Source organism: Suillus clintonianus (genome assembly GCF_016758775.1).
Source record: "Suillus clintonianus strain FC179 chromosome Unknown DEU56scaffold_4, whole genome shotgun sequence".
Classification (NCBI taxonomy): Eukaryota; Fungi; Basidiomycota; class Agaricomycetes; order Boletales; family Suillaceae; genus Suillus; species Suillus clintonianus.
Genome location: NW_024539228.1, coordinates 597,611 through 611,642, shown reverse-complemented (window position 1 = coordinate 611,642; position 14,032 = coordinate 597,611). Strand labels below are relative to the sequence as shown.

The following is a 14,032-nucleotide window of genomic DNA, read 5'->3' as shown; positions in this document are numbered from 1 at the left end:
AGCCCGACTTGGAAGCCAACAAATATCTCTCTTGTTGGCAATTGTCACGGTATGCTGGAGGTAATGTCGAATTGGTGAGAAGTGCTGCGGTGATCTTTCTTTCACTGCCCTGTAGCTAATTTGCATTTCTATTTGTAAAACAGGCAAGGTACCGGTACGCCCTACACGCGCCAACCCGAAGGATGAAGTATTATTGCTAGGCATATGAGTTGGCCCGATGAAAAAAGCTTGGATGTTGGCGATGCGGCTGCCACCTCATTCTTGATCGATTTACCGGCCTAGCTAAATGACCCAATCGTTAGTTCGACTATGCAACATACGCACGTAGACCAGTTGACGACAGAAAATTATGATTGTTATAACAAGAGCAACTTTAAGGCTTGTGATTACAAGATCTGCGAATATGGCAAAGTGGCACGTGGTTTGTAAGATTTGCTTCCTCGACGCGTTTCTCGGACTTGTTGAACTGCTCATTGCACGGAGCACCACTCTAATATGGCTGCACTACTCCCCTTCTCTACGTCGTATCGACAGCAACAAAGTATAGGGACACCCTCATCAGTATTTCGCCAGAACCAAATCCAGGCAAGGCCAGCTTCTGTCCTTGACCTTCCAGGTCTTCAAAGCGCAAGTCGCGTGTTGCACGACCAGTTCATGAAGGATGCCCAGATAATACCGGATATTGGTGACATGCTTACAACCCGTAAGTTCACGGCCCTCTGGCACATTCACATTCTTTCTAACTTACTTTACCAGCTGGTGGGCAGTCGTCAGCACTCTATAGTGTCTTTCCCGATGACTACCGGGCACCATTTCAGAAGAGGAGGCTTGTAGGCATTCCTGAAGCACTTTTTCAGTATTACAACAGTAAGTCTAATACGTTTGGCTCTGATGCTAGCCTAAAGCTTTATAGCTACCAACGTTACTTCACACATGGGTCTAATACCTGAAATTGAACGTGTATGGATATCAATTGATCATAAGCTATTTCTCTGGGATTATATTGAGGGGTATGTGTGCCCTCCGTACTTCTTCGCAAACTAATGCAACCTTTCCAAAGTCAAGACATAAGCTCCTTTGTTGATCAACCGGACGTCATCACCCATGTGGCTGTCGTAAAACCAAGAGTCGGCGTCTTCGTCGACGAAATAACGTCCGTCATGGTCATTTGCACCCCTGTATCCGTTCTTTTGATCGGATTGTCGATGTCCACCGTCCTTGGTACCAACAATCGCCCCCGAAAAGAAATCAAGATGTATGCAACAGACATGACCGTTTCGACTGACATCGAAATGACCTCTGTTGTGGGGATGTCTGACGGGCGAATTTTCATGTGTGGCTCTCAGGATGGCTGTCTATACGAACTGCACTATCAACAGAGCGAATCTTGGTTTTCGAAGCGGGTGCATGTAGTCAACCACTCTGTTGGAAGTGTGCAGAGTCTGTTCCCGAGGTTCACTTCACCAAAGTCAGAAGGTCAGTGATTTGCTTGGTTCCTGACTTGCGATGAATGACTCCCGCATCCTAGACCGTATTGTCGCTGTGGTTTCGGATCCAAAACGCAATCTCTTCTATACCCTGTCGGCCAGGAACTCAATATCTATCTATCAGGCAAGCAGCGAGAAGGCTGTGCACCATGTGCAAACTATGTCAAACCTTTACAAGTCTGCGCAAGAGAAGGCACCTGGTTCTCCTGCTCTTACCCCTTCAAACTTCCAGATCATTGCTCTACATGTCCTGGATCCAGGTGAATCACGGACAGGGGTTCAATTGATTGCCATCACCATGAATGGTGTACGCTTGTACTTCTCTCCATCAACCTCGGCATATAGTTTTTCATATGCTCCAACCCCAAGCGCTGGGGGCAGTGTGCGACCTCTGCAACTCATTCATATACGACTTCCGCCCCCAAATCTATTGCATCCAGACGAACAATCTAGTCCCCACCGTCCTGCTTACAACAGTTCCACCCGAAACTCACCGCCACAACCTCCATCCCGTCCCTTCATCGTGTCAGGACTTGAGAATTCGGGTTATTTGGACGGATTAATGGTCTCAGCTCAGCCAGGTGATACAGATGGGACAGATTTTTTGCTTTGTACTGCCCCTGATCTCACTCGAATTGGCTCGCTCGGGCAACTAAATCCGCCTTCACAACAACAACTAGGACCATCTCAGCAACCAGTGTATGGTCCCTCATCATATGGGACTGGGGCAAATCAGCGTCCTCCTTTAACTGAATATGCCACCCTGCTGGCTATCCCTGGTCGGACATGGTCGATGGCGACGGTTCCCCGTGAATCGACTCCCCCGTCAGTTGCTCCTTCCCCTCCGGTCACAAATGAACTTGCAACCCAATTCTCTGAACCTTCGCGGCAGTTCATGATCCTCACAAATGTTGGTGTCACGTTTCTGATCAAAAGGCGAGCTTTGGACTATCTCAAAGCAGTCATAGAGGAAGTCCAGACTGAGGGAGTGGTGCAGCCAATAATCGAGTTTAGAGACAGGTAAGTTTATTTGTTATTACATTATTCAAAAGCTCACTTCTATCTAGTTTTGGAAGAGACCAGACATGTGCCATGTTGCTAGGTCTTGCAAGCGGAAATACTTTCCTGGATGCTGGAGAGCCGTCGTCAAGTGGCACGCTATGCACAATTAGTCCCGATATTGCCAACGTTGCTAAGCAGGCGTTTTACGATTTCGGCGAGCGACCAATCTGGACAGAACGAGTGACTTATGGCACAAGTGAGTAATGCATCCTCTAGTCAGACTCGAACTCACACGCCTTTCAGGTGATAGTTCTGGTAGTGCCATCTTTAGTGGTCGGAGGGAGGGCTTTGCCATGTACTTCGCACGTCTAGTACGGCCGCTGTGGAAGGACAAGTTAACAAAGCCAGGGTAAAAATCAAAACGCTTATGGCCGACTCTTCACATACTGATAACACACAGGTCCCCCAGTTTGCAACAGTCGAATTTCGAGGACAATCTTTTGGTAACTGTGCAGAAAAACCTCTTCGCAGTGAAGGAGTTTCTGGATAAAAACCCTCACCTATTCCACTCTGTACCCGGAGAGCATACAGTATCGCGGACATCATCTGGCAATGAGCAAGAAGCTTGGAAGGTTATTCATATTTCAGATCGTGATGCTCTAGCTTAATCTTTGCTTAGGCCGAACAAAATTCTGTTTCCCAGCTCCAAGCGCTGTTATCCAGGACTATTGAAGCAATCTCTTTCATCCTTCTGTTAAACGATTACAGACTGGGGGAGCTGATAGCTCAGTAAGCGTTTCTGATGAGTGGAGAATTTTCTGATCTCACGCTGAATGCCAGGTGCGATCCTGATACGCAAAAGTTGATTACCTCCATGACGTTTGAGGACCTTGTAACCTCGCAAAATGGCGTCACTGCTGCACGTGCATTAGTTAATGTCGTAATTGACCAACAGATAGGCCAACAGATTAGCGTGCGTATCTGTCGCAAATCTGCTACACTGAGATGACAAGTTCTGTATAGGTGGACACGATCAGTGAGGTACTACAGCAACGCTGTGGCTCGTTTTGCAGCACAGACGATGTCATGCTGTACAAGGTCTGTTGTTGCTTTTTGTATTGGTGATCTGCCTTACAGTGAGCCAGGCTCGTGAAAGTGTCCGTAAGGCTATGGAGTCACGAAACCCATCCGAACGTCATAATTGGCTCGGTGAATCTCTGAGGTAAATTGACGATGTCGAGTGGGGTCCATGATTCTAACTCTATTGCATCAGACTGTTTACCAAGGGGGCGCGGATGCTAGACTTTGACAAAATTCGCGAGGTCTGTGGTGAATACCAGCAGCTCGGCTATGCCAAAGGTGAGTGCGTTTTGGTCTAATGGATATTGAATTTACACCCGCTCAGGAGCTGTGGAACTTCCATTGAGTTGCGCCCAGGCATTAGACCCTGATAATCTGGGCCTCGAGTACTGGTATGCAGCATGTCCGCCGAACGACACCCGAAAGGAGTATTGCGACAAAAGACTCAAGTGCTATGACCTTGTCCTCCATTCTCTGAGCGTCTTTGAAGAGAATGCTTCGCAGAGTGCTTCTGTAAAAGGGTCAGCGTCAAATGCAATTGACGACCCCGAAGCTGTCCGCAGCCACGCCTATGACCTTGCATTTTCCAGCGAGGACGAAATGTTCCACTCTACATTATATGACTGGTTAATCAATCGAGGTCTTGCTGACGAGCTTTTGGCGGTACGTCGTTTATCACGCTCAACAATTTCGGCTTCGCTGATACATTCTGGAATGGCTGTAGATGCGGCCTCCATTCCTTGAAGCCCACCTTAAACGGGAACCGATCACAGTGCCCAAGTATCAACTTTTGTGGCAATTTTATGTGAAAGACGGTCAGCCGTTGCGTGCCGCAGAGGTACTTGCCGTCCTAGCAGAGTCCGAGTGAGCGTTGTTTCTGTCTACTTTATTCAAGCAACACCTTACCAGACATACAGCACTGACTTGCCGTTGGACAAACGCCTCGAGTACCTGACGCTAGCCGTTGGCAATGCGAAGTCTCATCCCGTGACTATCGGTGGCAGGCATGAGACTGCTATCTCTTTCCTCACCAACCTCGAAGAAAAATTGGACGTTGCTCAAGTGCAACTTGAGGTGTACAATGCCCTCTTACCTCACATGAATGATCCTGGAGAAGCCGGGGAGAAAATCAAGTATCTCAATAAGACCTTGTTAACCATGTCCGAGGTAATGTTTCGATGAAAGATCCCAGTCGTCATATTACTTATGTTCATTTCCAGTTGTATCAAGTTTATGCGGAACCATTTGATCTACCGGTCATGAAACTCTTGATCTTGTATGTCTCTGATCATCACGATGAACATGTTGTCCGTCCTATATGGGATAGGATATTTGATGACGGTACGTAAGGTTGGTTGTAAGAGTAGGCGCCTGCCTGACTTGCATCCCGTTAAGCAATAGAGAAGGGTGCGGATGCGCAAACCAATGCCGACCACATCATTGCAAGTGTTGTTCCACTTGGAAAGCGGTTTTACCCCTCCGAGAGTGCTTTCCCCTTGAGTAAGTCAGACTGCAGTGTTTCTAGGTTTTCTTAGCTCATAACATGATCTCAGAGTACATCGCATCGTTGTTGGTCAAGTTCGCTCTGAAAAACAGAACCCAGCTACCAAACGGTTGGACTCCTCGGGTGCTCGTTCAGTGCGGTGTTCCTTACGCGGATATATGGGATGTACTCCATGAGATGTATGAATCACAGGTAATTAGCCCCATCTATGAACTTTGCACACAAGTGTAACCAATTCCGGCAACACAGATACCCCCTTTCAACACGCAAAGTGGTGTGCAAGTCGTATCTTCTGACATTGCAATTCTTTTGAACGACTGGCTCGAGGAGGCAAAACGCCCTCAATCCTCAGTTCCTCGAGGAGAATTCCCGGTTGGCAGAATAGACCTTGCTGTTGGGCAGTATCTGGCGGAACTAGGTGCTAACCAAGCGGAGACAAAGGCAATTTACGAAGGAATCAAACGTCAGCTAAGAAGGAACTGGTAGCACATATGGGATGGCTGATATGTATTACTCATAATTCCTACTTTCATAACACCTACGTCGGGTAGATCAATTGACTTCGAGAATGACATCTTCCGCGTACAGAAGTATACGTTCGCTGAGCTTTCGTGTCAACTTGTACGCCTCGTATAACGCCCTGGATGCAATATTGAGCCAAATATATGCGACATGTGTAAGGGTCACCTACCTTGCAACCCCAACAAGTAGTAAAGCCACGATGATCATAGCAGCTATGTCTGTTGAATTACCCCTCCGACTTCTGTTCCCTCTAAAGCGAGCTATCCAATGGACTGGTCCAAGGAGAGGCAGGGATAGCAGCATGTGAACTACAGACCCAGCACCTATCATAGGGAGGCCAATAATGAACCTGCGCACAAACCGCATCAAGAATGATGGTGAGGATGGCAGCGGGGCAGGATTAGCCCTCGTTAGTCTTGTCCTTGGAACATTATCCTCTAGAGGGAAAGCGTCTTGGTCTCGAAGTATTCGTAATGCTGCACGGATGAGGTCATGGCCAACGTCAATCGGTGAAATGAAGAAGTAGTAAGAGGATCCAAAGGATGAACGATCCTCGAAGGAATTCATGAAATACGTTGTAGCATAGGACGAACACATGACAAGTATGGTGAACAAAAAGGAAGATATGATGCCAACTACGACTGGAAGAGTGTCAGTATCATCTCACTGTGCGGAGGCTCTCACTTACTCGGATTGGTCGCCAACCCAACTGCTCCGGTCCGAGCGAAGTGGTAGCGGTAATGACACTGTGGACAGCGATAGAAAGAGTTGTTGGTGAAAGAAATGTTCCTCCACCTCTTCAGGCAAGCTACATGGACATACTAAATACTCGTTCAACAATATGTCAGTCTATCAATATTCGAGGAGGGAGCTGACTGACACTGATGGAACCCCTACACAGACAAGGACGAATGAGCCTTCCCAATGACTCGTCTTCACCCTCGAAGCAGATACGGCATTGCTTCTCCTGTTCAGGTGGTGGAACTTGGTCTGCTTTGTCCTCTGCCATGGTTTCTGGCATGATTCATGCACATGAGCGCATGAGGACAGCATCATGAACAGTTTTGTGCAAAATTGTGTCAAATTTGGGTATTTGTATAAATTTGAGGATTCGGCACTATCATTTGGTTCGCATGTGGAAATTGCCTAATGGCGCATAGATTTTCCAATCTGAGCTCCATTTTCTGGCGTGGAGGTTAGTATAGTGCAAGATCTCCAAATTACGATGTACACCGCATAATCTTTAAGTTCTGATCACAAACTCTATCACAACTCTAGCTCATCAAGGTTGTAACCTGTGAGTCTTCGCTTCGGTGCTTGAATTTAATTTTTGTCGTGTTTCTTTACGTCTGGTCCATAGTAGCTGTGATGCGGCCACCTGCTTGCTGCGGGATTTCTTCGACTGCCGTATCAAGAGCCAAGCACTGTTCTTCGGTGACTGGGTCCCTCGGGCTTGGCGTACTTTCTGCTAGAGGGGTGAACCCTTTGACTCGGAGATATAGGTAAGTCTCAATCACAATCGACTCTAGGACATGAATAACGCCGTCAAACTTCATAGGGGTTAAGGGATACACCGCGTTTCAAAGGTGAGGGTTTCATTGCTGGACAGTTCACACCGCACCTTAGTAGGCCAAGACTCGGAACTACCATCATTCAATATTCAACGAGCCCAGCGCTCATTTCAATTTCTAGGCGATCGGACATTCCGCCTTAACAAGTAAATATCACTTTGTTGGGCGTCGAAGTTTCGCTGATGCGTTCTTTTTTTTATTGATATCGAACCCACAATTGTATGCTGCACATGTGTCTTCCCCCCCGAGTTGTACGTTGAGGTAACTATATCGTCGAGATCGAAATGATGATGATGACCGTTGCTACGTGGTATGGAGAGGTCGAGCCCTCGACGCTGTATCATGATGAATTTCCGATGATAGCGCCAATTGACTCTTCGGTCAACTTATGTAAATCCCTGGCTTGACTGATGAGAGCGCGCGATCACTCATCCACAGCTATAACATTTCGCAAACGAATTCTCCTGATACATTGACACTATCGGGGGGAACCTTCTATAGTACTGAATAACCGGCATTTTTGGTGAGCGAACAAGTACTGACCCGATCACTTCGAAGCAACTTCCGGTTCTTCTGCCATCGACAAAGACTGTACTAGCTAGTCGACGTCTAATATTTACAACCCCGTCGGCGATAACCGAGTCTTCTAAGATGGTAAGTGGCAACTGGTCCACATACTTGCAGATCTGATTTAGATGACAGCAATTCGTCGCTGCTAGACTTAATGTCACTGATGCGCAGCTAGCACCCGTGAAGAACAAGCTGCTTGTCCTTGAGTCGACCGTTGTGGCCTGCGTAGCTACAACCTACTCGGCCCCCAGTCAATTTTCGCTCTAGTACACAGACGTAAGCCATGAAACATCGTCACCAGTTGGACCCTCATGTGTTTTTTTTTCAGGTACCTCGCATTAATTTCATCTGACTTCGAGTCAGGATAAATCTTAACTCGAAACCAGATCCCCACAAGGTTAAGCTCTTCCTTCCTGCCGTAGATCGTTATTATCTTAATGGTCAAGTAGTAGCGCACATTAATGTTACGTGCCCACCTTCGGGCTTTTACATCAATCAACGACGGGTCATGCTCGAACGCACCTTGTGTCGAGCTAACCCATTCCTTCTTGATGAAGTCTACGACATGGATCTCGATCTTTATGTCTTGAGGGATATAACGGTAAGAGCGAGTGGTTTATTGCACCAAGATGGCTGCTAAGTACCCTGTCCCATCCAGCGATAAAATACTCGCTCTATCTTGCACGAATGTTGGCGTTGGTCCTGGTGGAACCACCGCAATGCTCGCGTTCGTCTTGCGGTTTCTTCATGGCCCGCTCATCTATAACACTGACATTTCAGACGCGTCTCTATCGTGGATTACAGGGGACAAGTCATCCTTGATACATACGTATCACCTACAATGCAAGTCAGCGACTACCGAACTGCGACAACGGGTATAGAATCTACTCACCTTCTTTCTCGTGAGTTCGAGGACGTCATTTTTTAGATATTGACGCGACCCGTCACATCAGCCGACACACCTGCTTTCAGCCAAGTTCAACAGCATGTAGCTGACCTTATCAAGGGCAAAGTACTTGTCGGCCACAGTCTGTGGAATGATCTCTCTGGCAAGCACAGCTTTTTTTTTAATAGCCCCGGTCGTCACTCATTGGCTTCTTACCCAGTTCTAGGAATTCCACATCCCGCAGTGGCTACCCGAGACGTTGCTTTATATCAGCCTTTTCGAAACGCTCTTCGGTCCCCCAATCAGGTGATCGGACTTCAGACTCTCATGTGGCATTTGATGTGTCGTCGATGTCAAGATGGCCAGCTTCACCCAGTGAGTTCCCCCAGTCCTGCTCGACCCCTGAGTGACACATAAACCCTGTAGGTCGAGAATGCACGCGCTGCACTCGATTTGTATCGGACTGTTTCGTCTGAATGGGAAGGGGCAATTTCCATCGGAAATTGGCCTTCATGCCTTCCTCCCAGCACGTTCTCGCGTTGCTATCTCTGAACAATTTTCATGCCGATTACAATTCGTTACCCCTACATTGCATTCTTCCCCAGGATATTTCGTATTTAGATGCTGTTAATCCTACTATACACTCGTCTTATGCCAATTCGTTTCATGCCAGTTCGTTGGTGGGCTTTACCATCTCTATGTATGGGTGCATTGGCTTCGCCTCGGAGTTCTACAACGACTAAGCTACTGGGTACGTCACTGCACAATCATCGACTCTTCTTTGCTTCAACGTTGAAAGCTTCCTCTCCAATGCCTGCCATTTCCGATTCTCAGCTCCCCTTCCATGAAAAATCTTCACAGTTGGCCGCCTGAGTAACCTGGTGAACGCCCGAGGGGATGGCCCTCCCGTAATGTCCCGTTGCGTTCGCCATGATTGCTTCTGCGAGCGAAGTGTTCGCTCAGATTCGAGCATAACCGCGGCGATATCAAGACGTCCTTCTTTGATGGAAAGACTGGCGATCCGCCGCCTGACGACACTGGATTCTGTGCGCGGACCCCACCGCGTGCGAAATGTTTTGAGGCACTTGAAGGCGAGAGTCCCGCACAGCTTGCAAGACCGGAGACTTGCAAGGGTTAGAAGCAGTGTCTTTGACGATGGTCGGATCCCAGGGTGAGCTGAAAGTAAATGGGCCATGACACGACGTTGGGCGTAATGTCGGGGAAGTCCTGATTTCTCTGTTACAGCCCTGATGTGCAGGTGAATAATATCCAGCACTGTGTGCTGCTGTCTATGGCTGAGTCTCCTGGGGAGCGATTGGAAATATAATGAAGTGGCCTCGAGCGCCTTGCCACGGTTTCCCAACTGAATCATGGCCTCCACGATGAAAAAGACGGCCCTTGGTGGCAGCTGAGAATATTCGGGCGAGGCAACGAGTGGAAACATATTCGTGAGAGAACGATAGCGGTCAACCTGCGCTGAGCTAGATACCGTGGACGCTCGCAAGATCACGCATCTGAAGCTCGCAGTCCTCCATCCAGGTTCGCCTCGCCGTTGTGGAATTTTTATCCACCGTCGCAGAGCACCGCGTTTCAGAGAACCGAAAAACTCCATCCACAACGGCAATGGTAGCCCGCCCTGATGCCCAGATCGTAGTCCCAATTCTTCTGGCCATTGCTCTCTTCTCATAACACGTTCAACACGCTTCAAAGCCTCGTCCCATCTGCCAGTCCGTACCAACCACCTGACAGTTAATTTCCAAGTTTCGAGATTTGGGCGGATTGACTCGGCTTTCATGGCATTGAGAAGCCGCGCTGCGGTGCCAAAAGCCGCCTGTCTCAACGCAAGAGAAACCAATAAATTAAAGGAACGAGTTGAACGAAGGAGAAGCGTGTGTCGAGGGTTCGAGAAGTGGTAGTTGACGAGTGCAGTGAGTGATGAGTGCGAGTAATTATGCATGTCCAGGATATTTTGATAGAACATCTCACGAGAGGTGGGAGTTGGTAGGCGAGGTATCGGCGCGGCGGTAGGGGAATGGGCACTGACGCAGGTAACGGATTCGGAGGGAGGATTTGGAATATACACTGGCTCCGCACGACCTGGATCCATCCACGAAGCATCCCTTGTAGAGATGGAGTTGGGATCTATGGGTATGACAGACCGACCTCGTCGCGGTGTCTGAGGTTGTCGCGCGAGTGATTCATTAGAACGCGATTTTCTAGATATAGCGGCACGCTTCTTGTCGGGGAGAAAAGAGGCATGGTATTTGGCACGTCGTGTCCAAGCGCAAGCTGCAGCCGACTGCAAGATTGCAGAAAATGAAGGCGTGGCGTCTGGGGGAACATAGGAACATTTAAGCAGGCGAGATGCATGATGAAGCATGCATGAGTTCGCAACTACACACTGGTCAATATCATTTCTGACTCCTACACATTATTTTCCGACTTACTTGCAAAGCAAGCTTTTGGGAGACTGGCTGGCACTTGCAGTACTAGTCTTCTTCGAATTCTGCCTTCAACAATTTCGTCCAATTCCGGATCAGGCTGAGGCTTTGACAAGGTTCTAAACCAAACAGCAACAAACGCTCTCCACTACCATCATGTAGTATTACCAGCCAAAGCAGCCTAAGCTCTGACTTTCGGGTCAACGCTTCTTGACTAAAGTGAGCCCTCCGATTAGTGGAATTTTCGTTGAATTCCAGAAAGGATGCTAAAAAGCAGCATTTCTAACAATTCAGATCAAGCTGCGCATGTGGATTTCATAGAAGCCATAAGTCGACGCGATCAAGTTGAAAAGCTTATATTGAGCTTATATATTATTTTCACAGCAGGGTTTTTCCACTTTATCGTAAATCGAATCCTAGAATGATGATGCAGGGCCAAAACTCGCTCTGCAGGGACGATCGCATGTCACCGTCTTGCCAGTGCTAGAACAAAATCCCAATATTTCCTTGCATCAAGCTTCTCATCGCTTGCAGGGGGACACCCCAGAGTTACTTTTCAAAAGACGATCGACGAAGAAATCTGGGGCAACGGCGTGTGTTGAGCTAGCACACGAGCTAGAAGACCAGCAGCAAGGTCGGTGTTTTCTCGAGCCCGACAAATTGGTACCATCTTTTCACAGATCTCGAGGTTTGCCCACCAGCCGTTTCACTTCTGCTCATGCATTGGGTCCGACTTAGAAATAGCGTGTCAACCACGTCCTGAAATTTACTGACCGACCATTTCTACCGAAGTATCTAAACTCCGGCGTCGCAACCCTGTGCGATAAGAGATTCAGGTGATTTTAAATCGCCGGAACCGTGCTGAAGGCAAATGCTTTGAAGGAAAAACATGTGTGCACCTTCCATATCTAAGTCGTACAACATAAGAATTGATCATGACTAAATACATATGTACTTAATGAGCGATGAGATGTGCCACCAGAAATCCTATGAGCTATCAGTAAACTATAATCCAACGACTCCGCTCAGGATCATCAACAGGAAAAATGAGTTCATTATCAGAGTTCCTCCTCCATTAGGTGTAGAACATTCCTACCCACCAACCATCCGACCTTGGCTACCCACTGATCTCGCACCTTTCGCATGTCCTGCCATCCCTCCGGGCCTTTCGCCTCCGCAAACTCGTCCAAGCCTTTTTCCCAACTTCTGACGGTATCCACTCCAAACATCCCCCCTTGTTGATTTACGACCTCATCTATCCGATCTATCCAGGCTCGCCACTCCTGAATTAGCCGAGGAAGTAACAGAGGGGCGAGAGATGATTGCGTCAGCGACGGCTGAGAAAGTATATGGTTGCTGAGGGCCGAAAGGAAGAGAAAGGTCTCTGACGGATGAGACCTGTCTTTATGTTGCAGCTGAAGGGCTGCAGAAAGCGACTGTGACGAAGCATCGCAATCAACGTGCAACGACAATGAAGGCGATGCATAGGAAAAATATGGCACATATGACATGCAGGCGGACACGAACTCATGTATAGCCGGTCTTAGACGCGATAGTATGTATGATTCTCGCATGCCGCCATCGGATGGGCCTGCTGAACTCTGCTGACCGAAACGTGCGAAGGTAGACGGTAGGCCGCCAACGGGGGTTCTATGACTTGTGATCCCAGATCCAAAACCAAAAGAAGTCGTCGATGATGTTCCTGGCGCAAATGATGAAGAGTTGGAATAGGGATATGCTTCCCGAAGTTTTCGAGCTGATTGCTCCAGAGCTTGTATAGCTGTATCCAGCGTCGGACGGGGTATCAGAGGTAGTATAAGAGATTTAAGTGATGGTTGAGCGTTAATCATGGAATTAAGCAGAGGAAGTAGTGATTGCGGTGGTAAACTCGCTGATTAAAGTAGGTTAGATTCACCGAGATATGATAGGCGACTGGAACAACATACCAAGTAGAACGCCGACGTCAACATCGTTATCTGAACCCACTGAACTGTTTTCTTTCCCGCCTTTGTCATCTTTTGAGTTAGTAGTGGAGGCGACCTTTGCTCGCTTAGGTGCCGCACGCTTAGGGCGTTCTGGCGTTGGGCTTCGGTCCATAGCTACGTCCCGGGCCCCATGTCGACTGGAGCTGTCTGTTTCATCGTCAAATTCATGTCTTCTTTTCTGCGGACGGTGCGCAGAAGCAGGCAAGTTCATGCTGGAGGCTAATTGCTGGAAAGCAGCAGGCTGCGTATGTCCCATGGTCATTGTAGACTGCCAACTAGCTCCAGAGTTTACTGAAAGGCCAAACCCAAAACCCAAGCAGGAGGGTGAATGAGTAGCTGGGTTGTGCAAGAAATCGAGCGGGGGATGAACAAGATTTGCCATGGCTCAGTTGAAAGAATGGTGAAGAATGCAAGTCTTTCAAGCGACAAAGCCACACGCGAATGCCATCACCTTGACCAGCCCTTAACAAACGTTACTGCACGTGACAATCTTATATTAAAGTGCGGTTTTTTTCTGCGAATCGTTGTTGTTGCTCTCTCTCTCGTTCGTCAAAATGTTCAAATCAAGGTGAGCACCAATTTCTTTAGCTGTATTCTCGCAGTGACGATGCAAACGAATCGCTACTTCGAAGCTCGCAGAGCTAATGAATTTTTTCGTATATACCCAAATTTCTGAGCTTTTTGACGCTCTGTTTATTCGCATCATTATGCTCACCAATCTTCTGCAGCTCACCAATGTTGCAATAATGTTCGCACTGACGTGAGTATCATATCCATTCACCTTCTCGAATGATCGAACAAAATAGAAGTCAAGCCCTGACCTCGTCTAAAGGACGAGCGTTGATGAGCATCCATGCTAATACTGACTTTACGATATCATCACTTCAATCACTTGATGCTGATGCTTTTTTCCCCAGATGTTGACGCTCGTGATACTGGGGACTCGGAAGATACGAGAAGTAGACAGGCATAGATTGCATTGTA

The 14,032-nt window shown here is 47.9% G+C and overlaps 5 protein-coding genes across 5 annotated transcripts; 2 read left to right on the top strand and 3 right to left on the bottom strand.

The window, feature by feature from the left end:
* The first annotated feature begins 453 nt into the window (after positions 1 to 453).
* On the top strand, positions 454 to 5,731 carry DEU56DRAFT_379220 (nucleoporin). The gene is made up of 20 exons (XM_041345936.1): positions 454 to 703; positions 757 to 867; positions 914 to 1,010; positions 1,061 to 1,476; positions 1,529 to 2,507; positions 2,555 to 2,745; positions 2,793 to 2,898; positions 2,950 to 3,121; positions 3,169 to 3,278; positions 3,330 to 3,462; positions 3,513 to 3,587; positions 3,635 to 3,711; positions 3,763 to 3,848; positions 3,895 to 4,232; positions 4,294 to 4,433; positions 4,487 to 4,736; positions 4,790 to 4,910; positions 4,965 to 5,069; positions 5,123 to 5,265; positions 5,323 to 5,731. The coding sequence occupies exons 1-20, from the start codon at positions 496 to 498 to the stop codon at positions 5,557 to 5,559; spliced, it is 4,095 nt and encodes a 1,364-aa protein (XP_041214461.1). The 5' UTR covers positions 454 to 495; the 3' UTR covers positions 5,560 to 5,731.
* DEU56DRAFT_907149 (uncharacterized protein) lies at positions 5,626 to 6,604 on the bottom strand (the record flags this gene model as incomplete). Its single annotated transcript, XM_041356874.1, has 4 exons — positions 5,626 to 5,713; positions 5,765 to 6,236; positions 6,284 to 6,416; positions 6,476 to 6,604. The coding sequence occupies 4 exons, from the start codon at positions 6,602 to 6,604 to the stop codon at positions 5,626 to 5,628; spliced, it is 822 nt and encodes a 273-aa protein (XP_041214460.1).
* Positions 6,605 to 8,365: 1,761 nt separating this feature from the next.
* On the top strand, positions 8,366 to 9,174 carry DEU56DRAFT_868314 (uncharacterized protein; the record flags this gene model as incomplete). Its single annotated transcript, XM_041355475.1, has 5 exons — positions 8,366 to 8,463; positions 8,517 to 8,638; positions 8,690 to 8,785; positions 8,843 to 8,997; positions 9,049 to 9,174. The coding sequence occupies 5 exons, from the start codon at positions 8,366 to 8,368 to the stop codon at positions 9,172 to 9,174; spliced, it is 597 nt and encodes a 198-aa protein (XP_041214459.1).
* A 115-nt stretch (positions 9,175 to 9,289) lies between these two features.
* DEU56DRAFT_770222 (uncharacterized protein) lies at positions 9,290 to 10,534 on the bottom strand. The gene has a single exon (XM_041351391.1). It carries the CDS (start codon positions 10,415 to 10,417, stop codon positions 9,362 to 9,364), a length of 1,056 nt encoding a protein of 351 aa, XP_041214458.1. The 5' UTR covers positions 10,418 to 10,534; the 3' UTR covers positions 9,290 to 9,361.
* Positions 10,535 to 12,121: 1,587 nt separating this feature from the next.
* Positions 12,122 to 13,430, bottom strand: DEU56DRAFT_725183 (uncharacterized protein; the record flags this gene model as incomplete). Its single annotated transcript, XM_041347851.1, has 2 exons — positions 12,122 to 12,954; positions 13,010 to 13,430. The coding sequence occupies 2 exons, from the start codon at positions 13,428 to 13,430 to the stop codon at positions 12,122 to 12,124; spliced, it is 1,254 nt and encodes a 417-aa protein (XP_041214457.1).
* Positions 13,431 to 14,032: the final 602 nt, after the last annotated feature.